Source organism: Mobula hypostoma, chromosome 2, assembly GCF_963921235.1.
Source record: "Mobula hypostoma chromosome 2, sMobHyp1.1, whole genome shotgun sequence".
In the NCBI taxonomy this organism is placed as follows: domain Eukaryota; kingdom Metazoa; phylum Chordata; class Chondrichthyes; order Myliobatiformes; family Myliobatidae; genus Mobula; species Mobula hypostoma.
The window spans coordinates 85,655,927-85,680,034 of NC_086098.1; the positions used below are offsets into that span (position 1 = coordinate 85,655,927).

General features: G+C 41.0%; 1 protein-coding gene across 2 annotated transcripts in view; it reads left to right on the top strand.

Moving 5' to 3' along the window:
* The window catches only part of heatr5b (HEAT repeat containing 5B), a 149,185-nt gene that overhangs the window by 49,299 nt on the left and 75,778 nt on the right, over positions 1–24,108 (top strand). For both annotated transcript variants that reach the window (XM_063039740.1, XM_063039747.1), the window contains 8 exons: positions 1,453–1,562; positions 5,095–5,258; positions 10,489–10,664; positions 14,531–14,636; positions 14,749–14,939; positions 21,253–21,412; positions 21,496–21,685; positions 23,449–23,618. In XM_063039740.1, coding sequence (XP_062895810.1) covers positions 1,453–1,562; positions 5,095–5,258; positions 10,489–10,664; positions 14,531–14,636; positions 14,749–14,939; positions 21,253–21,412; positions 21,496–21,685; positions 23,449–23,618 — 1,267 coding nt within the window. The remainder of the gene's footprint in view (positions 1–1,452; positions 1,563–5,094; positions 5,259–10,488; positions 10,665–14,530; positions 14,637–14,748; positions 14,940–21,252; positions 21,413–21,495; positions 21,686–23,448; positions 23,619–24,108) is intronic.

Consider the following 24,108-nt stretch of genomic DNA (forward strand, 5'->3'; position numbering starts at 1 on the left):
ACTTCTTCGTGAATGTTTGGGATAAATCTTAGTACAACTAAACATATTTAAATTAAACTACTAATTTATATTTGTGTGATTTCCCTGATGTGGAAACATTTTAGAAGCTAATTCAGGATGTAAAGAAGCAGATCTGACAAATGAGATGGATTTGAAGGTAAACATGAAATATTGCAGATGCTGGAAGTCCAGAATAACACACACAAAATACTGGAGGATCTTGTCTATAGGGAAGAACAAAGAATCAACGTTTTTCAAGTCAGGTTGCAATGAAGGGTGTCGACTCAAAATATTGACTGTTTATTCCTCTCCATAGATGCTGCCTGATCTGCTGAGTTCACGCAGCATTTTGTGTAGGTTTGAAGGTGTAGTGAAGGAATTCCACTGCCTACAGCAAATTTTACCACGTGGTATTGAGACAGACTTAGTTAATCCATCAATGAAGATATCCAATACTAATCAAATGATCGAATTCAATGATAATTGGAGAAGCTTAACCTGACCCAACGTTATTAATTATGAGAATGCTATCCTGAATAGGATGAGGCAGATATTTGATTGCAAATGGTTCTAGACTTCATAATCCTATAATCAAAGGATAATATTCAAAGGTGACTTGGATTAATGCACAATCAGTATGTTTTTTCCAAGGGGTAAGAAATCTTTTAGTTAAACAAAATAATTATGATCAACAAAGAAGAAGGAAGAGGTAAAATATTAAAATTAAAGCTCAAAGTAAATTTATTAAAGTACATATATATCACCATATATTATCTTGCAGGCATTGACAGGAAAATAAATACAATAAAATTTATGGAAAAATAACTACACAGGAAGACTGACAAACAACAAATCTGCAAAAGATAAACTGTGCAAATAATAAATAATACTGAGAATACAAGTTGTAGAAAGTGAGTCTGTAGGCTGTAGAATGAGTTTAGAGTTGTGATGAGTGAAGTTATCCACGCTGGCTCATGAGCTTGATGGTTGGAGGGTAAAGGAATGAATATATGGAAGTACAAAGAATATTGTGGGATCAAAGGCTGATAGAGACAGCATACAAAGGCTAAAATGTAAGATTTTGCAAACAGAGATTATTGAAAGATATTTGTAAGAGACAGCAAGATTAATACTTCAAGATCTTACCAGAAAAGAAATGGCGGGCCACAGCTCAGCCACTGTATTACTGACATTCCTTCCATCACAAGGTCTGAGACTACCACTGAAGGAAATGGATTTGACAATAAGGATGTAAAGTTTCTGAAGTCAACTTGCAATCTACTCATTGAATTCTGAGTTAATTTCTGGCCCAGCCCAAGGTAAAGCTGAAGGTCAATATATGAACGTGATTGGATTTATAGTCATTCATGGGATTTAAAAAAATATGTGGGATCGTGTAGGGCTCAGTGGAACCAAATCCCTTTGTTTAACCACAAGCTCTTTCTTCCCCAGCATCCCATCAGTCATAAAGGCTTATGGAGCTCAGCTAAAGGCAAGTGCAGCAATGGTGCATTTACGACTCTATGATATTCTGGCTCTACTGCCTCCAAAGACCTACGAAGGTAATCATGGAGTGGTGCTCTCCTTTTCAAAGCTATTATTTTACATGTCTATATGAATATAGCTTCACATGAATTGAAATTAATTGGAGAGCCCATTGAAATGGACTATTTGATCTAACTGATAAATGCAGGGGTTTGTACTCACCTCACTTTCCCTTGACTCCTACCCTTTCAGCATACTCTTCTCACTGGATAGACGATGGTGACCAATAAGTCTCATTAGGAAAGAAAATGTTGAAAACAATCAACAGTATAGACAACATCTGTGACTACAGAAACAGAAATAACTCTTCAGACCCAATGCCAAAACTGAGAAAGATAAAAATGGTCATTTTAACTGCAGAGGAGATGGCAGGAGGGATGCATCACTTGTACTTATCTGAATTCCCCTTAAATATTTCTATGATGTCCTTCTTAACCATTCTCCTTAACTCTGAGTGCCTATGGTGCCAAGTTCTAAATATTCAGCAAGTCAGGCAACATCTCTGGAAAGAGGAACAGAGTTAAAAGATAATTTTAGATGCCTTTAAGCTGCGGAGAAGGCAGTGGGATGAATCAAAAGGATGAGGAGAATATCTGCAATAGGTCAGATTTAAAGTGGCAGGCACCTCAGAAGTTCATGGTTGCTTCTGCCAGTAGTCCACAAATCAATCACTCAACCTGCGTATGGTTTCTTGAATCTAACAAAGACAACATAATGAGCACCAACTGCAGTTCATGAGAATGAAGAAGTGACAATGAATTTCTGCTTCACTTTAGAACGGTGAAAAACTGAAAAGAGACAAGTGTTGCATCCCCATCAAGTCTGGTTGCCTGGCTAATTCTCTCACTCGAGCTGGCCGTGGCTAACTACACTATTACATGCCTTCTGTCCTTGATGCTAAATTCTTCAACTTTATTTAACTCTTAGTGCCTATGTTAGAATCCACCATTTCTGCCAGTCAACCATCAGTGATTTTTGGCTCAATGTTTCTCTCCTTTAATTCAGCCTGACCTTCAGTGCATGATCCAGAGCCTTCATATTAGCTGCACATATAATCTGCCTCTAACTGGTACAGTAACACATTTGACCTAGTTTCATTCTCTCACAGAGATTCTTTTTGTCCTAGCCATCCCTCCTGCCATCTTCTCTGCAGTTTAAAATTACCAGTTTTATCTTTCCCAGTTCTGGCAAAGGGTCTAGAACTTGACGTGTTTCTGTATTCACAGATGCTATCTATACTGTTGAGCTTTACTAAGCATTTTAGTTTCTAATGTGATTTATTGGTCACTATCATCTCTCTTAAGGTGTTTGGTTTTGAATTCCCTCACAAAAGGAAAATCTTGATTACATCTGCAGTTGTCAGATCCCTTTTTATTAATACTTTGGTGAACTTAGCCTTCTCTTTATATTTAATAAAGAATAGGGGCTGCACTTGTTTAATCCTTCTGACAGGTCAAATTCTCAATTGAGGGACCATCCAGTGAGTCCATTTTGGTGTGCTTGCTTTTGTATCCCTTTCACAACATGGAGACTAGGACTATGGACTGTATGAAACTAACTAAACCACAGAGTCGCTGCAGTACAAAAGGCTATTCAGCCCACTAAACCTATGTCAGTACCATGTAGAACTTGCTATTAGACCCTGCCACTAACCACAGCCACAACTTGCTCTTGCCCACACTGCCCCAGTATATGTGGATCCTGGATCAGCCTCTACGGCCTCTGAGAACCCAACAGTAGATAACCCTGTAGGAGAACATCATACTTGATTGGAGTGATCGTATTACTACCACATTGCAGAATGATCTGTTCAGTCCTATTACTCCATTGTTTCCCCAAGCGCCTACATATTTGTATTACCTTCAAATGTTTATCTGATTTAATTTTGAAAGGTACAAATGAATTTGCATCCACAACAATGCTTGAATGTTCCATCAGTTAATCTTTCTCTAGTCAGGTTTGATAATTGATCCATTTTCTGTGCACTCTGAAAGTTAGCTAACCATATTTTTGTAAAGCTGTTCTTCCTGCAGTAGCCATTCAATGCAATGGCTTTAAATGTTAACTATAGTTTTAGTTTGATCATGCTAAGTACTTAATGATGACTGAATCAAGAGACTTTGACCTGGCTACATCCACAGCAGCACAAGTAATTATATCGAGGTACTGTAAGGCGCTATGGTAGCCTAGATAATAGCATGACACTATACAGCTCAGGGTGTCGATTCTGACATCATCTGTAAGGAGTTTGTACGTTCCTCTCTGTGAACTTGGGGGTTTCCTCCAGGTGCTCTGGTTCCTCCCGCAGTCCAAGGAGTTAGTAGGTTAATTGGTAATCATAAATTGTGTGGTGATTAGGCAGGGGTTAAATAGGTGGGTTGCTGGACAGCGCAGCTCATTGGCTGGAGGGGTCTGTTCCGTGCTGTATCACTGAATGAATAAATTAACTGGATAGATCAAAGTTCAAAGTAAATTTATTATCTAAGTATGTATATACTACCCTGAGATTTATTTTATTGCAGGCGTTCACAGTAAATACAAAGAAACACAGTATAATTAATGAAAAGCTGCACACAAGCAAAGACGGACAATGAACCAATGTGCAAAAAGTCCTACAGGCCATCGTAAAATTGCTAGTTCATTTAGACAGTTCAGAAGTGTTTCTTAAAAGGAAATTACAGGCTACAGATTGCAGAGGTAACAGTTCAGAAATATATCCAGAGGTTTTGTGAGCTGCCCTGCAAAATGTTGCCTTCTATCACCAGGCCATCATAGAAATAATCATTGTAAGATTTATTGATGGAACACACCAACATGGTGCTGGCACAACATGGTGATACTTTGCAGACAGCTAAAAAAAACTATTAACTATTCTATTAAATATACATTTTTTGGACTATGTTCACTGCAATCCGCAGCTTGTAATTTCCCTTTGGGAGATCATGCCTTTGAACAGTCTAAGACCTAGTATTTTTATGGTATCCTGAAGGATTTAGTGAACTGGACTCATGAGAATGCAGATGTGGCTGCAGCACCCATCGCTGGAGCAGACTTCAGGCTGGATTGAAGCAGCGGGGCCTTGGGCCTGAGAAATGATCCAACATTTAGCCAATTTAAGTGCAAAGTCAGATTTAAAAGATGAAGTCGTTGAGGCCAAGGGAGAAGGAGGAACCAGTCTTCAGTTTTACTCAGCTCAGCGCTGAACTGACTCTACAGCTGTGGCCTGTAGCCATCATGTTCTTGGACTGGCTGCAGCGCTGTGGACTCACTTTCGGGGACTCTGTGGCTTATGATCTCTGTGTTATTTGTTTACCTTTTTATTGTTCGCACATTTTGTTCTTTTTTTCACACATTTGATATTTGACAGTCTTTGAGTGTGGTTTTTCAGAATTCTATTGTGTTTCTTAGTTTTGTGGCTGCTTGCAAGAAGATGAATCGCAAGATTGTATATGGTATACATACTTTAATAATAAATGTACTTCGACTTTGGTATAATATGCTGTGGAGAATCATAGGTAATTTTTACCACTCAATTGTAATTCCTCTTAGGAAGCTTCAATGCTTTGCTTAGAGAACTGGTTGCAGAATTTACATTGACTGACAATTCCGCCAACACCACCACTTCACTACTGCGCTCGCTTTGTCACTACGATGACAGTGTCCTCCTTGGTTCCTGGCTTCAAGAAACTGACCATAAATCCATTGAGGATCAGGTGAGTTGTGTGGGGGTGGTGTGTCTTAGAAACTGGTTCACCAAAACATGCTCTTGCTTGCTGACAGAGCTTGTCAGAACTCCTGATAAAATTAACAAATAGCAATTGTAGAAATTTGGCTAGATAGAACATCTTTTGGGAAGGCAAACTTTCTGAAGCATCCTTATTAACTTTGGAACATCTGAAAGCAAATGTCAAAGCACCTCTTGGAAGCATAGTGACTGTTGTAAATGAATTCTTTTGATTACAGAACAAAAAAAAAATCAGCCAAGTTCTATACAGCCAAAGATCCTACAGGTAGCCATGTGCTTGGTTGTCAAATCTATATAAGTAGATTACATAGCAGCACACACAAAATGCTGGAGGAACTCAGTAGATGAGGCAGCATCTATGGAGAGGAATAAGTAGTCAATATTTTGGGCTGAGACCCTTTATCAGATTACATCCACGTGTTTAAAGGATACATGTGAGAGTGTTAACAGCTTTGTCATATTAGTACTCAATCCAGCCTTAAAAGGCGAGCCTTTGGGAGAGTATCAGCCAGAGCTTGGCTGAGTTAGCTAGAGACATTTTCCCTCCACAGCTTTTGCTCCCACTCTGGTGCTCCCCGTGTTGCCTCCTGTATTTCAATGAGACCCCATATCGATTGGGAGACCGCTTCGTAGAGCACCTTTGCTCTGTCTGCCACAAAAAGCAGGGTTTCCCGGTGGCCACCTATTTTAATGCTACTTCCCATTCCCATTCTGACATGCCATCATGTCAGTCCATGGTCTCCTTTGCTGCTGTGATGTGGCCACGCTCAGGTTGAAGGAGCAACACCTTGTATTCCATCTGGGTAGCCTCCCTCCAACTTAATGGCATGAATATCAATTTCTTGAACTTCTGGAAATTGCACCCCTCCTCCTCACCATTCCTCATTCCTGTTTCCCTCTCTCATCTTATCTCCTTTACCTGCCCATCACTTCCCCTCTGGTGCTCCTCCCCCTTCCCTTTCCTCCATGGTCTTCTGACCGCTCCTATCAGTTTCCCCCGTCTCCAGCCCTTTATCTCTTTCACCATCGACTTCCCAGTTCTTTATTTCATCTCCCCGCCCCCGCGGGTTTCACCTATCACCTTGTACTTCTTCCTCCCCTCCCCCCACCTTCTTAGTCTGACTCTTTACCCCTTCCTTTCCAGTCCTGATGAAGGCCTGAAATGTCAACTGTTTACTCTTTCCATAAATACTGCCTGGCCTGCTGAGTTCCTTTAGCATCTTGTGTGTGTTTCTTTGGATTTTCAGTATCTGCAGATTTTTCTCATGTTCGTGAGCTGAAGTTCATTCTCTGTGAGGTAGGGGTTAGTTCACCAAACATCAGTACCACCCAAATCAGCAGGTTTGATGACAGTGTTGGGCTAGGTCTTCAATGAGTGTTTAGAAGAGGAAGGATACAGTAAGTAAGCTGCGAAATTTAGATTGACAAAGTTGTAGTAATAAATCGGTCTAAAGAGGAAGGAGTCCAGGTAGATTATGCACTCTGAAGACAAGAGTTAATATTCTGGTCAAAGAAATGGGCAGCGAGATGTGATGGTAGAAAGGACTAAATATCAAGCTGGGCTCAGAGCTTATTGAGTTAGGAATGTTAGGGACTAAGCTGAGGCCTCTGTTGGGACCAGGGTGGGGAATCTTGGAAGAGTAAAGACTGAAGGAGAAATGAGAATGGAGGAAAGTAAAGTGTTACGTGTCCACAGTTTCGTTTTCCTGGGAGTCCATACTTTCGTTTACTGTGGGCATCACGTGTTCCCAGATTTGTTTTACTGAGGGTCCACAGTTTTGTTTCTGTGAGTGTTACCTTATGACGTATGCCGACGGTATAAAAGAAATGTGGGCACAGTGCTGAGAAGGAGTCGAAGGAAAGAGAGAGAGTGAAGATTGCAGACTTCAAAGTATCCGGGAACAGCTTATGATCGAGAAGGGTAAATTCTAATGCTTACCCATACCCAAAGGATTGGGTTAATCAGTGGCACTCTGTGCATTGTGGAGACGTGTCTGTCCTTTGTATGATCCATGGGTGTGGATTTCGTGACAGTCACTTTGTGAAATCGCTCTTCGTAGACTTCGGAACAGTATCCCTCGGCTGGGATCTTTGGTAACCGTTCGTTCGCTAGCCGTGGAATCTTTGGAATTTATTGTGATCGCCTCGTCGCTGCACTGTGAATCCACAGGTCTCTCCTCTCACCTATTTCGTGAATTTCTGGAACACTCTGAACTGCCACTTTAAGATTGTGCTTGAGTAAGATTTGTTGAGAACGGATTCTAAGTTTGACTGTAATGGAGCTATAGACACAAAACACAACTTTTTAAGAAATTAGTTTATTTAATTTTCTATATTTTTGAGTAGTTGTAAATAAATATAATGGTTTTAATATTAATACTCGACTCAATTTGTTATCTCCTGCTGCTGGTACGTTACGAAGTCATAACAAAAGACAGTTGCAGACCTAGAGGAGTAATAGAATTTGAGAGCTTTTGAAGTTTGCAGACTTTGATATCTAAAGGTAAGGATAAAGTCTCGAAAGTCATAAAGGAGGATTTTGGGCTGCAGATCAGGGCATAGTTGAGATTATTAGTTTGTTAATGGTGACTCGGGGAACACTGCATTATTGGGGGTGCTGTTTTTTGAATGAATCTGTCTGAGGTCCCATCTGCTCTCGAATGGATTTAAACATGTCTGGAAGAACTGACACACACAAAATGCTGCAGGAACTCAGCATCTATGGAAATGAATAAACTGTCAATGTTTTGTGTCAAGACCTTTCATCAGGACTGGAAATGAAGGGGAAAGATGCCAAAATATGAAGGTGACAGAGGGGAAGGAGTACAAGCTAAAAGGTGATAGGTGAAGCCAAGTGGGTGGAGTAGGGGTGAAGTAAGAAGCTGAGAGGTGACAGTTGGAAAAGCTGGAGAAGAAGGAATCTGACAGGAGAGGAGAGTGAACCATGGGAAAATGGGGAGGTGATAGACAGGTGAGAAGATATAAGAGGGAGGGAGAGTGGAGAAATGAAGCGGGGGGGGGAAGAGTTACTGGAAATTGGAGAAAATAAATGCTCCTGCCATCAGATTGGAGACTACTGGACAAAATATGAGGTGTTGCTGCTCCAACCCGGCTGAGAATGGCCTCATTGTGGCGGAAAAGGAGGCTATGGACTGAAATGTTGGAATGGGCATGAGGATTGGAATTGAAATGGTTGGCCACTGGGAATTCCTGCTTTTTGCAGACAGAGCGAAGGTGCTTGACAGAGGTCCCCCAATCTACATCAGGTCTTACCAGTGTAGAGGAGGCCACATTGGAAGCACTGGATACAGTTGACGACCCACAATATTTACACAAGTAACATGTTTCCTCACCTTGAAGAACTGTTTGGGGTCCTGAATGGGGGTAAATAGGTGGGTGTAGCACATCTGCTGCTCGGAGGGATAAGTGCCAGGAGGGACAAACGGAGTGATTGCTGCGAAAGTGGTAAAGGTAAAGATGTGTTTTGTGGTAGGGTCCCATTGAAGATGGCGGGAGTTGCAAAGAATAACGGGTTGAATGTGGAGGCTTATGGACTGAAAGTAGGTGAGGACAAGGAACTCTATCTCTGTTAAGGAGACAGAAAGATGGGGTGAGGATAGATGTCCAGGAAATGGAGGAGATGTGTGTGAGGACAGCATCAATGGTGGAAGAAGGGAACCCCTGTCCTTTGAAGGAGGAGGGCATCTCTGATGTCCTGGAAAGGAAAGACTCATCCTGGGAACAGATGCGATGGAGACACGGGTAAAGCCCTCCCCACCATTGAGCACATTTATGTGGAGTGCTGTCACAGAAAAGCAGCTCCCATCATCAAGGACCCTCGCCCTCCAGGCCATGCTCTCTTCTCACTGCTGCCATTAGGAGGGAGGTACCAGAGCCTCAAGACCTACACCACCAGGTTCAGGAACAATTATTACCCCATTAGGCTCTTGAACAAGAGAGGTAACTTCACTGAACTGTCCCCACAACCTGTGGACTCACTTTCAAGGACTCATCATTTCATGTTGTCAATACTTACTGCTTATTTATTATTATTGTTGTTATTAATCTTTTTGTTTGCAATAGCCATATAATACAATGGCTTTGAATTTTAACATTGCTGTTTGTCCATCCTGTTTGGTGCAGTCTTTCACTAGTTCTATTGTGTTTCTTTGTATCTACTGTGAATGCTCACAAGAAAATGAATCTAAAGGTTGGAAGTGGTGACGTATATGTACTTGGATTATAAATTTACTTTGAACGAAGGAACTGAGAAAAGGGAATGGAATTTTTATAGGAGACAGGGTGAGAAGAGGTATAGTTAAGACAGCCGTGGGAATTGGTAGGTTTATAAAAGGTATTGGTAGACAATTTGTCCCCAGAGATGGAGACAGAGAGATCGAGGAAGAGGAGAGACGTGTCAGAATTGGACCAAGTGAATTTAAGGGCAGGGTGGAAGTTGTAGGCAGTGTTAATGAAGTTGACAAGCTCAGCATGGCTGCATGAAGCAGCGCCAATGCAGTCATCATTTCTTCCCCTTCCCCCCCCCTCCCCTTCTTCACTTCCCCACTCTGGCATTCCTCTTGCCTCTTCTCACTAGCCTATCATCTCTCCCCGGTGCTTTTCCTCCGTTCTTCCATGGTTCACTCTCCTCTCCTATCAATTCTTTTATCAGCCCTTACCTTTTCTAGCTATAACCCCCCAACTTCTTACGTAATCTCTACCTCCCACCCACCTGGCTTCACCTTCTGGCATGTACTTCTTCCCCTCTCCCCACCCCCTTATTCTGGAATCTTTCCCCCTTCCTTTCCAGTTCTGATGAAGGGCCTTGGCCTGAAATAGAGGCTGTTTATTTATTTCCATTGATGCTGCCTGACCTGTTAGTTCCTCCAGCAGTTTGTGTGTTGCATTGGATTTCCAGCATCTGCAGAATCTCTTCTGTTTGGAAGAACTGAAGTGTTTCCCTCAGTATCCAAGCCTCTTCAAATGAAACAGGAAACAGGCACTTGGCCAAACTGCTTCATGTTAATCAAGACATCGTCTAAGCTAGACCCATTTGGTGGCTTGGTGTAAAGCTGGCTGGGCAGCATTTGAAGAGAAAGAAACAGATTAAATGTTTCAAGGGATGCACTTTCCTAATAGAACTTTTTCAATTGGATAGAGAATAGCTAACAGAGATCTCCTTGGATTTTCCTTCTTAGCTCCAACCAAACAGTGCATCTGGAAGTGGGGCCTTGGAGCATGACCCATCCTCAATCTACCTGCGTATCCCTGTAGGCGAAGCTGTGCCTGGTCCTCTGCCCCTTGGTGTGTCGGTCATTGATGCCTCCGTGGCTCTCTTTGGTGTGGTGTTCCCACATGTATCTTTCAAACATAGGTAAGTGCTCGATTTCATCCTTTGTGGGACTGCGTGTTTAGTATCCGTGAAGACTGGAGCACAGAGGGTTATTCTTGGATAAATTTTTCTCCGTCCATTAATTTTCCATGTTTGAGAATTGCAAACTGCAAATAAACACCAGCCTTGATTGTTTTGTATACTGATCTTCATGTAGAGAGGTTCACCAAGTATAACTGCTTTTACTGAAAAAGCTATTCCTCCCAAACACACCAACCATATTCAGCACAGGCGGCCTCCAGAATCAGACAACTAATTGTGGCAGTACCATAAGTGTCAATGAAGTAACAGGACCATAAGACATAAGCTATTTGGAGCGTTGAGACTGCTTCACCATTCCATCATTGCTGATTTATTATCCTTCTCAACCCCTACAGCTTTCTCCCCGGATCTTTTGACACCCTTACCAATTAATAACCTGTTGACCTCCACTAATGCCAACAATATTATAACAAGAACCGTGCCGATCTCTGACTATTCGTTCATGCCCCTGTAATCGACAATGTAGAAGCAGCTTTCTTTTTCTCTCATGTGTTGCCATGAAAGGCCTTTTCTTTTGCACTTTTTTTAAAATCCTAGTTATTAATGGGGATTTGATTCAAGTACCCAGACCTTGAGCTGCTTTAGTTTGGCAGTGTGCAAGGTATGGCAAATTTGCAAGTTTTGTGTCTCCATTGTACAAAATCTAATCAGTTCTCAGTCCAAGCACCTGGAGAGTTCTTTGGAGCGTAGAAGGTTGAGAGGGGACTTGATAGAGGTGTTTAAAATTATGAAGGGGATGGATAGAGTTGACATGGATAGGCTTTTTCCATTGAGAGTGGGTGAGATTCAAACAAGAGGACATGAGTTGAGAGATAAAGGGCAAAAGTTTAGGGGTAACATGAGGGGGAACTTCTTTACTTAGAGAGTGGTAGCTGTATGGAACGAGCTTCCAGCAGAAGTGGTTGAGGCAGGTTTGATGTTAATGTTTAAAGTTAAATTGGATAGATATATGGACAGGAAGGGAATGGAGGGTTATGGACCGAGTGCAGGTCGGTGGGACTAGGTGAGAGCAGGAGTTCAGCATGGACTAGAAGGGCCGAGATGGCCTGTTTCCATGCTGTAATTGTTATATGGTTATATATGGAGAGTGCTGAGGCCAATATTTCATTCCGTGATGATTTTTATTGTGCTCAATACATAGTGAGCAAATTGTGTAAAGCATGCACTCATACTGTAAAGACACAAGATTCTGCAGATGCTGGAAATCCAGAGCAACACACACACAGTGCTGGAGGAACTCAGCAAGTCAGGCAGCATCTATGGAGAGAAATAACGAGTCGATGCTTCGGGCCAAGGCCCTTCGTGAGGACTAAGTACGTGTGTCTGCCTGAGGTGATACATATAATATAGTGAAGAAAATTATCTCTTAAGATTAGCTTTATTTGTCACATGTACATGAAAGCATACAGTGAACTGCATCATTTGCTTCAATCAAATCAGAGAGGAACGCATCGAGCTGCCTGCAAGTATCGCCATGCTCTCTGCACACTAAGCCTCACCTGTATGTCCTTGGGATGAGTGAGGAAACTGGAGCTTAGTGCTTTCATGAATAGTTTGGTCTGTCGGTGTACTATTATTGTCACATGTACAGAGGTACAGTGGAAAATCTTGTTTTGCAAATCATTTGCAGACAATAAGGTGCAAGGTCATGACGAAGTAGATTGTGAAATCGAGAGACCATTTTATTGTAGTAGGGTGACTGTCAAATAGTCTTATTAACAGTAGGACAGAAACTGTCCTTGAGCCTAGTCGTATGCATTTCTTCTGCCTGATGGGAGGGGGCGAAGAGAGAATGTCAGGGGAGTGTGGGACTCTTAGATTATGCTAGATGCTTTACTGAGACAGTAAGAAGTGTAGACTGAGCCCATGGAGGGGAGCCTGGTCTCTATGATGTGTTGAGCTGTGTCCACAACTCGTTGTCCATTTGCAGAGATTGTGCTGTGTCCTAGCATTAGTCCCAGTCATGTTTGCCATAATAAATAAGACTTTCTGAGCAATAAAGCCACTGTTTTATTCCTGATGAAGGATTTCAGCCTGAAACATTGATTGTTTATTCCTCTCCATAGATGCTGCCTGACCTGCTGAGTTCCTCCTGCATTTTGTGTGTGGTGCTCTGGTGTAGCGGTTACTTGAACACAAACCGAAACCGCTCAGAGACTGAGTACAGGGGGTTGACACTGTATGACATGCTTCTAAAATAATGAATTTCCAGATCAAAACAAGTATGCTCGATCTTTTATTACAAAACCGGCAAAGAGGAATCATCTTGTAGCAATTTTTAAAAAAACCAACAAAACTAAAAGTAGTGATGTAACGAAATTAATGTTCCAATTAGCGTAACTAAGCAGTCAAACTAAATTAACATAATCTGAATTAGTGAAGTTAGCGAAATAGAGAAATTAACAGTCAGCAAAAGAAATTGCCCCTCCGTGGCTCATCTTTGGCTCTAACCAGTCTAAACTGACGTAAAGACAAAGCGTGAATACTTAACTATACTCAGTTGCTTCTATCACACCCCGTCTGTGTAACAAAATCCCCATAATAAATGTGCAACACAAAATACAATACAGACCGGCAGAAAATAGATACGTGGCTGCTACATTCCAAGGGGACTTTGCTTTCCAAAGGGGACACTGCTCTGTGGATCCAGAACTGGCTTGCCCACAAAAGGCAAAGAGTGGTTGTAGATGGGTCATATTCTGCATGGAGGTTGGTGACCAGTGGTGTGCCTCAGGAATCTGTTCTGGGCCCCTTACTCTTGGTTAACTAACATTGGTTAAATAACTGGTAACATTAAGTCTCATCCCAAAGATGCCATTTGATAAATTGCTCTTTCCATTTGAATAGTGTGCATGCACCGGTCGTGCATGCAGCCTGTTACAGCCGTTCCAACTTGTATTCTTACTTTTTTAACTTACGTTATTTTTTGTATTTTTTTTCACGGTAACACGTTGAAGCTGCACCCTCTCTAACATGCTGGTAGAGAGAGTTTTATTTGGGTTTTTAGCACTGGAAATAGTTACATTCCGATACGTCTCATTAGCGGGCAGAAGCATGGTCGCATTGTTTATTCCAGGGACCAGCTGATTGCGCTTATGCCGGCCGGTTTAACGAACAGAGCAGTAGACACCCTGGCTGAAATCTGGAGGAAAAGACACAGAGGATGCAGAGGGGGATCAGAAAGGCGAGGAAAGAGGACCGGGTCAAGACAACAGGGACTTACGGAGAAGAGGAGTTCGGTGGGTAATAAAATAGACGAGTTCACGGCGCTAGCCAGGCATCAGAGAACATTTCGGGAGTGCAGTGTTATGTGTTTCACTGGAACGGGGCTGCACGAGGACATACCCGATCAAAACTTTTCCATGGACGGCTTCCAGACCATTCGGGCTGACCGGAAGTGCACTGAGAGCGGTAAGCGTAAAGGAGTTGGGGGCTTACTGTTCTGGTTAACAACGGATGGTGCAATCTGGGTCATATTACGATCGAGGAACGTGTTTGTAGACCGGATATTGAACTTTTTGCTGTTGGACTCCGGCCATATTCCACCGAGATACAACACTGGGCGTTACGGGAGATTGTTCCTGCCTGTGGCCATCGAACTTTGCAGCTCCTCCCGTGGAGGGTCAGACACCCTGAGCCAATAGGCTGGTCCTGGACTTACTTCCATCTGGCATAGTTTGCATTTTGTTGTTTGATTGTTTGTGGTTTTTGTATTGCTATATTTATGCTCTATTCTTGGTTGGTGCGGCTGTAACAAAACCCAATTTCCTTCAGGATCAATAAAGTATATCTATCTATCTATCTAGGCTCCAAATGTTGGATCATTTTGCTGAGTGCATCAAACAGGCAAAAGGTGTTCGTCAACAGGCAGTACAGATTAATATCTTCACTGCTGTGCTTAGTGCACTCAAGGTAGGGTTCTTTTATTGAGTCATTTTGTGATGCAGTGTAATCATTTTATTCTGCCCTGAAAGTGAAGCTGCAGAGGCCATTATAAATTATTTATTTTTTCTCTTCGTTTTAGGGTTTAGCAGAGAACAAGAGTACCCTGGGCCCCGATGAGGTACGGAAGTCTGCCCTGGCGCTGGTTATGGGGGCTCTTGACAACCCTAATCCAATTTTGCGATGCGCTGCTGGTGAAGCTTTGGGAAGGATGGCCCAAGTGGTCGGAGAGGCCACCTTCATCGCCAGGATGGCACAGCACAGTTTTGACAAGTATGGTCTTGCAGTTGTGACATACAAGCTTCAGTTATTGACGCTCCCACTGCCTCGCCCATTTTGCTCCTCTCCCCTCAAAATCCTATTTGCCATTATTCATTGTTACTATTTTTCCAAAGGAATTTATTGCAAGAAATAGATACTTGCTATGGTGGCATTTGAAGGGGCATAGATCTAAGGTGATGAAGGAAAGTATTTGGGGGTGGGGTATGTCAGAGCTAAGTATTTTTTTACACAGAATGGTAGGTGTGTGCTTGCCCTGCAGTGGTGGTAGTAGAGGCAGGTAAATTAGGGACATTCATGAAAATCTTGGAAGACACATGGATGATAGACAAACGGAGGGCTGTGTGGGAGGGAAGGTTAGATTACAGAGGAGTGGCCTAATTAAAATTTTTTAAATTGTGAGAGGATAGATAATCTTTTTCTCAGGATGAAAAAGTCAAATACCAGCGGGCATAGGTTGAAGGTGAGGGGGGGGGGTTTAAAGGAGATTTACAAGGAATTGTGTTTTTACACAGTAGTAGGTGCCTGGAACACACTGCCAGGAGTTGTGCTAGAAGTAAATACATCGAGCAATGTATTTGAGCAGTCAGGGAACACAGAGATATTGACATGGGCCACCTAACCAGTTTCTTTGTTTTCCCCTTGTACACCATTTTCAGTCCACTCAGCGAACCTATCCATATCCATTGCAGATACTTTGTCCTTCTCTCAACTTGCCTTCCTACCCATTAGGTCTAATTGCCAAACTTGAATGCAAAATTATCAATCCCTCTTTCTCAGCCATAGGTTGTAATTAGCTAATGATTGCCCCTGCTATCCTTCTCCTTTGTTTCCTGTTAACTGATCTCTTTCCATTGTATTGCATTACCCTCAATCAAATCAGCCGTTATCTCATGCACCTTTATCAAGTGCCTTTTGAAAATCCAGAAACAGTGATCCATTGTATCCTATGCTAGTTACCACCTCAAAAAAGTTAGATAAACTTATCAAACACAAATTTTATTTTCATGAAGTCATGTTGGCATCTGTTAGTCTTGCGAGACCATGGATCTGCGCCTGGAAAGTCTTCACTCTCCAGGGCACAGGCCTGGGCAAGGTTGTATGGAAGACCAGCAGTTGCCCATGCTGCAAGTCTCCCCTCTCCACGACACCAATGTTGTCCAAGGGAAGGGCATTAGGACCCATACAGCTTGGCACCAGTGTCGTCGCAGAGCAGTGTGTGATTAAGTGCCTTGCTCAAGGACACAACATGCAGCCTCGGCTGGGGCTCGAACTCACAACCTTCAGATCGCTAGTCAAAATGCCTTAACCACTTGGCCACGTGCCCACTGTATATAATTTTATGTAATTGTTACATAATTGTTATAGTTTATAATTTTACATGTAATTTTATAATTGCTCTGCCACAACGGCCTTAAATAATGATTCCAGCATTTCTTGACTGCATTTGCAGTTTTTGAGTCTATTGAGTGTCCAGAGGAGGTTCATGAGGATGATCCTGGGAATGAAAGGGTTAAATGTATTAGGAGCATTTGATGGCTCTGGGTCTGTACTCTCAGGAAGAATGCAGAGGGATCTGATTGAAACCTGCCAAACATTGGAAGGCCTGGACAGAGTGGGCATGGAGAGGATGTTTCCAACAGTGGGAGAGTCCAGGACTGGAGGGCACAGCTCAGAATACAAGGGCATCCCTTCAGAACAGAGAGAAGGAAGAATTTATTTAGCTAGAGGCTGGTGAATCTGTGGAATTCATTGCCATAGATGGTTGTGGAGGCCAAGTCACTTGGTATATTTAAGCAAAGGTTGATAAGTACTTGATTAGTAATAGCATCAAATGTTACGGGAGCAAGGCAGAAGAATGGGGTTGAGAGCAAAAATTAGTCAGCCATGGTGGAGCAGACTCGATGGGCAGAATGACCTAATTCTGCTCCAATGTCTCATGGTCTTTTCATGATCTAGAGAATTTTGGCAGATTTTAACCAATGCCTTCACTTTCAGGAGCCGTCCCTTTTTAGATCTCATTAAGTCCAGAGAGTTTGTCGGCACTTAATCTCATCACTCTTTGAACACCTCTTCTTTCGTGAAATTAATATTTAATTTCCTTGCTCTCCTAGATTACCTGTTTTGTATACCTTTTTGTGACTCCTGCTGCAAAGACAGGGATAAAATATTTAAACATCTCTGCCTTTCCCCATCGTTAATCTCCATTCTTGGGTACTAAGTGACCAAGATTTACATCTTTTATTCTAAGTAGATGTAGAAATGATAGCATATTGGTTAGCATAATACTGTTACGCTAGTGCTGTTACTGTGCCAGAGATGCAGGGTCAATTTTGCTGCTTCCTTTAAGAAGTTTGTACGTTCTCCCCATGACCATGTGGGTTTCCTCTGGGCAATGATCCCTTTAAGTTTTTTTTTACAGCTGTGGGGGCCAACCCTTGCTCTGAGTAGGAAATTTGTACGCAGCCTGAAAACTGCACAGCACCTTAAATGTTTTTTGTGTAATACGCATACTATGAATGCTTAAAATGAAAATTGAAACATCACTTACTTTTGATTTAAAGGTTCAAAAAAGTTCACATTGAACTCGTTCAAAGCAAAACGTCAAACACCCCTCCCCTGCATAAAGAAAAACACATCATGCAAACGGCAAGAACATCAAACCTCAACCATACAAAAAAAACTAATAAATTGCGCCAAACAGCAACAAAAAAGAATGTAATTGAAGGGTATCATGAAATACAGTAGAACAAACAAAATCTTACACGTTTCATAAACTTTTTGTTATCTGTCTTTATTGTAAATCCATTGTCTAGAACACTGTCTTGATTAATTTTGAATCTAGATGAAAGATAGATTATCCAAATGTTCTACTTCTAGTCTGTTTCTGGAATTACATTTGATTGAATTCATAAGAGCGTATCCACATTCGCATTCAGCACTAGAAGGTTGAAATGTTCCAAGGATGTCAACAAGAATTGACAGTTCTTCAAATTCTTTGTTTCTAATCATGTGATATTTCTGAGGCAATGCTTCTGTCATAGTTTGTAATAGTAGCTGAGTACTTTTTTTTGTCAGCTGTACACGTTCTCTTGTCCAAATTCAAAATTGGTTGAGGTTGCAAAAGCAGCAGGCTCAAAAGCTTGCCATTCTGTTAGCCCAACGTCAGGAAATCTATTATCCAAATGATTATACACACACGCTGAATGAACAGAATAATAGAATTTATAGATAGGAGCAGATCTTTCACTTTGTCTCTCCAATAAACAGTATAGCCAAGACACTGTGGCTGTAACTTGTTAATTTTTACTTTTACATACTGTAGTGCTTCAATTATATTCATGCAGCTTTTCTGAAGGAATTTACAAAGAGATGCCAGATCTTCTAAGACCTCATTAAGGACAGTTAATGCTACTCAATGTTCTGGATTTGTCAAAATCTTCAGGCAGTAGTTGCTGATAGGATTGTTACATTCATTAATTTGCTCTTTGCAATACTGGATCAAAACTTCATAATTCCTCATTAAAGCAGTTACAGCAAGATGTCTTGACAGCCATCTTACTTCGTTTGGGGGTCTAAATGACATAACATGACATTCTGTGACATTAACTAATTCTTCTAACTGTCCTTTTTTAAACAACAACCTGCTGAACATTGTATAAACTGTTTGTAGCAGCGTTTCCTTGTCCTGCATAATTGATGCTTTTTTCCATGCGTCGTTTAATCCCAAGTCATCTTTGTATGCAACCCAACATTGCTCAACCAGATGCTTTATCATTGAAGATATGCTGCCACACCATTATTCTTTCCAAGCATAATTTTTCCTGCCTGTGATGAACATCACCATCTTTTGAATATCAAGATTGTTGTTGATTTTATTGAGTCAATAGTAGTGATAGTGTCAAATGCAGTTGGTTTCAAATGCCCATGAGCACTCTTATAGGCACCTCATTTTCCAGACGAAACTTAGAATGCAAAATTTAACATTTTCTGTATTTCCGTCAGCAATTAGTGTATGGAAATCAGATTTCCGCAATTCTTCCATTATCTGTTTCTGAAGCACTAAATTAATGCACTCAACATATTCAAATGCACAGTTCTTGTTGTGCCAAATCTGGTATATTTACATATTTGGCCACATGCATGAATTTCTCGCACATAATGCATAGAAGCATTAATTCTAGTTGCTAAAATAATGTTATCAATTCCCATTTTGACCATGTCAGAGTTAGGCTTCTTTCACGCATCTTGTTTCATCTTCTTTTGGAGTTTCAGTTCACATGCAAAATTCCACATTTCTTCTGGTTGCATAATTTGGTAACTGCATCTATATGAATTCTCTGGTTAAGATGTCGTTTTAAGTAATCTAACTTCCAATGTTCCCATTTTTTCCACTACTGAACGTGCCTCAACTTCTGCTTCCACACAACAGCACAAGTATTTTGATATGTAAAAATATCTCCAATTTTTATTTTTTGTTTTTAATACAAAGACGATAGTTCAGTATGTGAATTGCAAAAGCCATTCAACCTTAAATTTTGTACAAGCTTTGTTCTTTAAAGCATTTGACTCTTCTGCTTTTCTTTTTGACCTCCTTGGGTACTAAAATAATAATTATTATTTGAGGATCCTAAAAAAAATTATTTGAAAAATTTAACAAGATAAGTTGAAAATTTATAATTCTAATAAAATAACTACTGCCATGCAAACGATTTTATAGAAACAAATTTTTTTACCTTGTTCTAATAATTTTTAATTAAAGAATTCTTATTAGATTGGGATTTTATTGAAAGATTACCTATTGCAAAGATCAGAATATAGAATTTTTCACATCAAACAAGCACAAGCGACAATTTACAACACAAGTTAACCATGTCAGGCAGTCACAACTACAGACAAGCACAATGGCCAAAAGTAAAGTCTTTTGATTAGATGGCATCAGCATTCAGCAGGCCACTTTTTTTTTAACAATGAGCTACATTTTGTAACTTGAAACACTGAATGTAAATATGTTGAAGCTCTAATATGTTTCAAAGTAAAGGTACATTTATCACTTGAGATTATTATTTTTATTAACACAGTCACAGTATTTCACAATTATGTTAACAGATTTCAAAATTATATTAGCATTAACAGTATATAACCAAAAATTCCAGCTGTGCGCAACAAAGGCTGCGTGTACGGGAACGTTTCTGCGCGGCCGTGCACACACAGTTTAGAGGGAACTGAGCCTCTGGGTGTTCTAGTTTCCTCCCACATTCTAAAGACGTATGGGTTAGCTAGCAGGTTAATTGGTCACTGGGTGTAATTGGGTGGTACATTGGGCCAGAAGAATCTGAAATTATAATTTTCCTTCTGCAGAATTTAATGCATAATGACAATAATGAGAATTTTTTTGCACTATCTTAGAGGAGGAAAAACAGGGAGTGATTTAGGGAAAGAATTTATTAATCTATAGACCTGATTCTACAACTTGTGTTGTCAGTATTTTATTTATTTATTTATTGTCCCTTTTTTTTGTCTTTGTTCACTGGTTATTTGTCAGTCTTTGTGTGTCATTTATCATTTATTCTATTGTATTTCTTTGTGCTGTTGTGAATACCTGCAACAAAATGAATCTCAGGTATGTATTTGGTGACATATATATACGCACTTACTTTGAACTGGTTAAATGCAAGGAGGTAGTAGGGGTAGGATCAATTTTAAAAAATTGCAAACTGATAATGGTAGTCGTTTGTTGGGGAAGGAAGTCAAGGATTACAAAACCAAGGGAGTTGGAGTTAAAATGATCATCCAACTAAATGGAATGTAACATACTGTTGCAGACACTTCCATAACTAGTCAAAGGGATTAGCTAATCAGTCTCCTGTTCCTACATATGTTCAATAAAAGCAATTTGATCATGTCATCAAGGTTGTAATAGTGCCAGTAACATTATACTGTCCTGCATAAACATGCATCTCACACATCATGTTAACCTGTCAAGACATGCCATTCAGGGGCTTGTGCTAATATTATCTTGTGACCATATTTGCTGGATTGTAACTATGTGTGTTGTGTAAGATTATGTGTACCTTGAGGAATGATGTTTCATTTAGCTGTATACATGTGTATGATTGAATGACAATAAACTTGAAGGCTTAAATCCTGAACCTAGTTAATCCACAATGTATGGAATTACTGAGGGTCTGTAGCAAGCTGCACTATACAGCCTCAACGAACCAAGTTAATTTTAAAATTATTTGTTTCCAGCATTCTGTTATTAGATGTGTAGGAGTGTTTTACCTGAAAGGTTCCTATCTTACAGGTTGAAGTCGGCTCGAGATGTGGTGTCTAGAACGGGCCACTCACTTGCCCTCGGCTGCCTTCATCGTTATGTTGGTGGAATTGGCTCAGGGCAGCATCTGAAGACAAGTGTCAGCATTCTTTTGGCTCTTGCGCAGGACGGCACTTCCCATGAAGTACAGGTAAATTCGTTCAAAGTCTGAATACATACGCTACTTCTGCTTTAGGTGGTGGCGTCAGTGCTGAATGTGTTTACGTCTTTCAGACTTGGGCTCTTCACTCGCTGGCACTTATTGTGGACTCAAGTGGCCCCATGTACCGTGGATACGTGGAGCCTACCCTGTCGCTTGTCCTAACACTGCTGCTGACTGTTCCCCCATCACACACAGAAGTGCACCAGTGTTTGGGTCGTTGTTTAGGAGCCTTGATCACCACTGTTGGACCGGAACTTCAAGGTAGGCTAGCAGGGATGGAAACAACTGAAGGAATCTGTTACAGAACAACAAATTATCTTACAAGTTTTCTGGGAACAGCAAAATTCTAACTTCTGATAGTTTGAGTCAACCAGGCCCCAGTTAGGAGATTTACTGCACTGTTCAGAAGATTTGTTGGTTCTAGCTCTAAACCAAGGCCATCACAGTTACCATAGTCACTTTGCAGTGCCAGCAACCACTAATCAGGGTTTGATTTCTGCCCTTATCTGTAAGGTGTTTGTATGTTTTTCCCGTGACATGTGGGTTTCCTCCAGGTGCTCCTGTTTCCTCCCACATCCCAAAGGGATAGTAAGTAAGTTGTTTGCACTAGAATGCTCCTGTGCACATACCCTTTATTGCCACGCAGCAGGAATGAAGATGGATGAGAAAAAGTTTACAAAATGTGAAAGCTTTTCTTTGTTGTACTGTATTTCATTATCCCCTTCAAGTAGTAAATAAATCAAATGTGATTTTTCAATTTTCATTCTAAATATTCATCGTATGCATATTACAGAAAAAAAAACATTTACCGTGCCACACAGTTGTCAGGCCTTGTAATAAATAAATTTCCGTTCAGAGCAATTGGCCTGTGCAGCAGTTAAAAAAAGAAATTAGAGGGAACAATGGTTGTAGGCATACTATGTTGGCTCTAGAATTCTATCGACACTTCCCCAGCACATCCTCACTGATTTGATTTGATGCAAACTACGCACTTCACTGTGTGTTTCAACGTACAGCTGACAAACAAAGCTTATCTTTAAATCTTAAGTAGAAAGTTTTGAACACTGAGATCCATCATTATGCTGAGAGTCAACTCATTGAGATAAAACATTGTTATGTCTGCCCTCTGAAGTTATCTGCAGAAACCCCAGTGGGTAATTCTGACATTTCAACCAGTCCAGCTGTCTTAAACGTTGCTGGAGCCGGACCGGTCATCCCACAAAATGATGGTGGCTCTCAGCAGCATCTCGGGGAAAACAGTTAATGTTTTGGGCCCTATTTTCAGAACTATTTTGTTTGTTTCCAGTATTGGCAGTTTTATTTTAACTCAGAGATTCTGCAGATGCTGGAAATCCAGAGAAACACACAAAATGCTGGAGGAATAGAGCAGGTCAGGCAGCATCTGCAGAGGGAAATTAACAGTCAATGTTATGGGACCAGACCCTTCACCAGGACTGGAAAGGAAGAGCAAAGGCCGGAATAAGTTGAGGGGTGGGAGGGGAAAAGAAACAAGCAGTTTTATTTTCTGTCTGGTTCAAAGTTCAGAGTAAATTTACCATATACTACCCTGAGATTCATTTTCTTGCAGCACTCACAATAGAACAAAGAAATACCAATAGAGTCAATGAAAAACCACACACAAAGACTGTCAAATAACCAATGTGCAAAAGAAGGCAAACAACGCAAACACAAAAAAAAAATACTGGGGACATGAGCCGTAGAGTCCTTGAATAATTATCCATCTCATTGCTTATAGAGGGATTGAGTTGCATGAATTGGCTATAACAGTGAAGCACCACAGACCAGTGTTATCTAATTCTTGAAAATAGCACCTGCTACTAAGGCACATGTTCTTTATTGCTCCAATTTTTACCAACTTTTTTTTGTACAAAATCTTATAGAACATTTATGTATTCTTTGGGAAATGTATCCCATCTCTGTTGTAGGAATATTGTTATTATTGCAGAGCCTGCCCCAGTTGCAAAGTTTCACCTGGCTGTTAAATGGCATTTATTTCCTTCCAGGTAATGGAGCTTCCACGTCCACAATCCGCTCTTCCTGCCTCGTGGGCTGTGCCATCATGCAAGATCATTCCGATTCCCTTGCTCAGGCAGCAGCCATATCGTGCCTTCAGCAGCTTCACATGTTTGCACCCCGTCACGTCAATCTGTCTAGTCTGGTGCCCAGCCTGTGTGTAAGTAGAACTGAGTCAATGATGTAGTTGTGGCTTGTATGTAGAACATTTGCCTCTCTTGGTCAGAATGCTGTGGATTCCATGTCCCCTCTGGAAACTTGAGGAAGGGGAAACACAGTAATGTTGTTGTTAGCATAATATAATTATTGTGCCAGCAAACGGAGTTCAATTCCACTGCTGTCTGTAAGGAGTTTATACATTCTCCCGTGACTGTGTGGGTTTCCTCCGGGTGCTCCAGTTTCCTGCCACCTCCCAAAGACGTATGGGCTAGGGATAGTAATTTACAGGCTGTGTTGGCATCGGAAGCATGGCCCCCAGCACATCCTTCAACTGTCTCGGTCGTTGGCACAAGCGACAGATTTCACTGTATCAATATTGCAACAATTTTTGATAAATAAAGCTAATCTTAATTTTAAGATGGTCATTAATAGTCAACAAGGATTTCAAGTAAGGCTTCTTTATCAGACACTGGGAATGTGGGCACACAAAG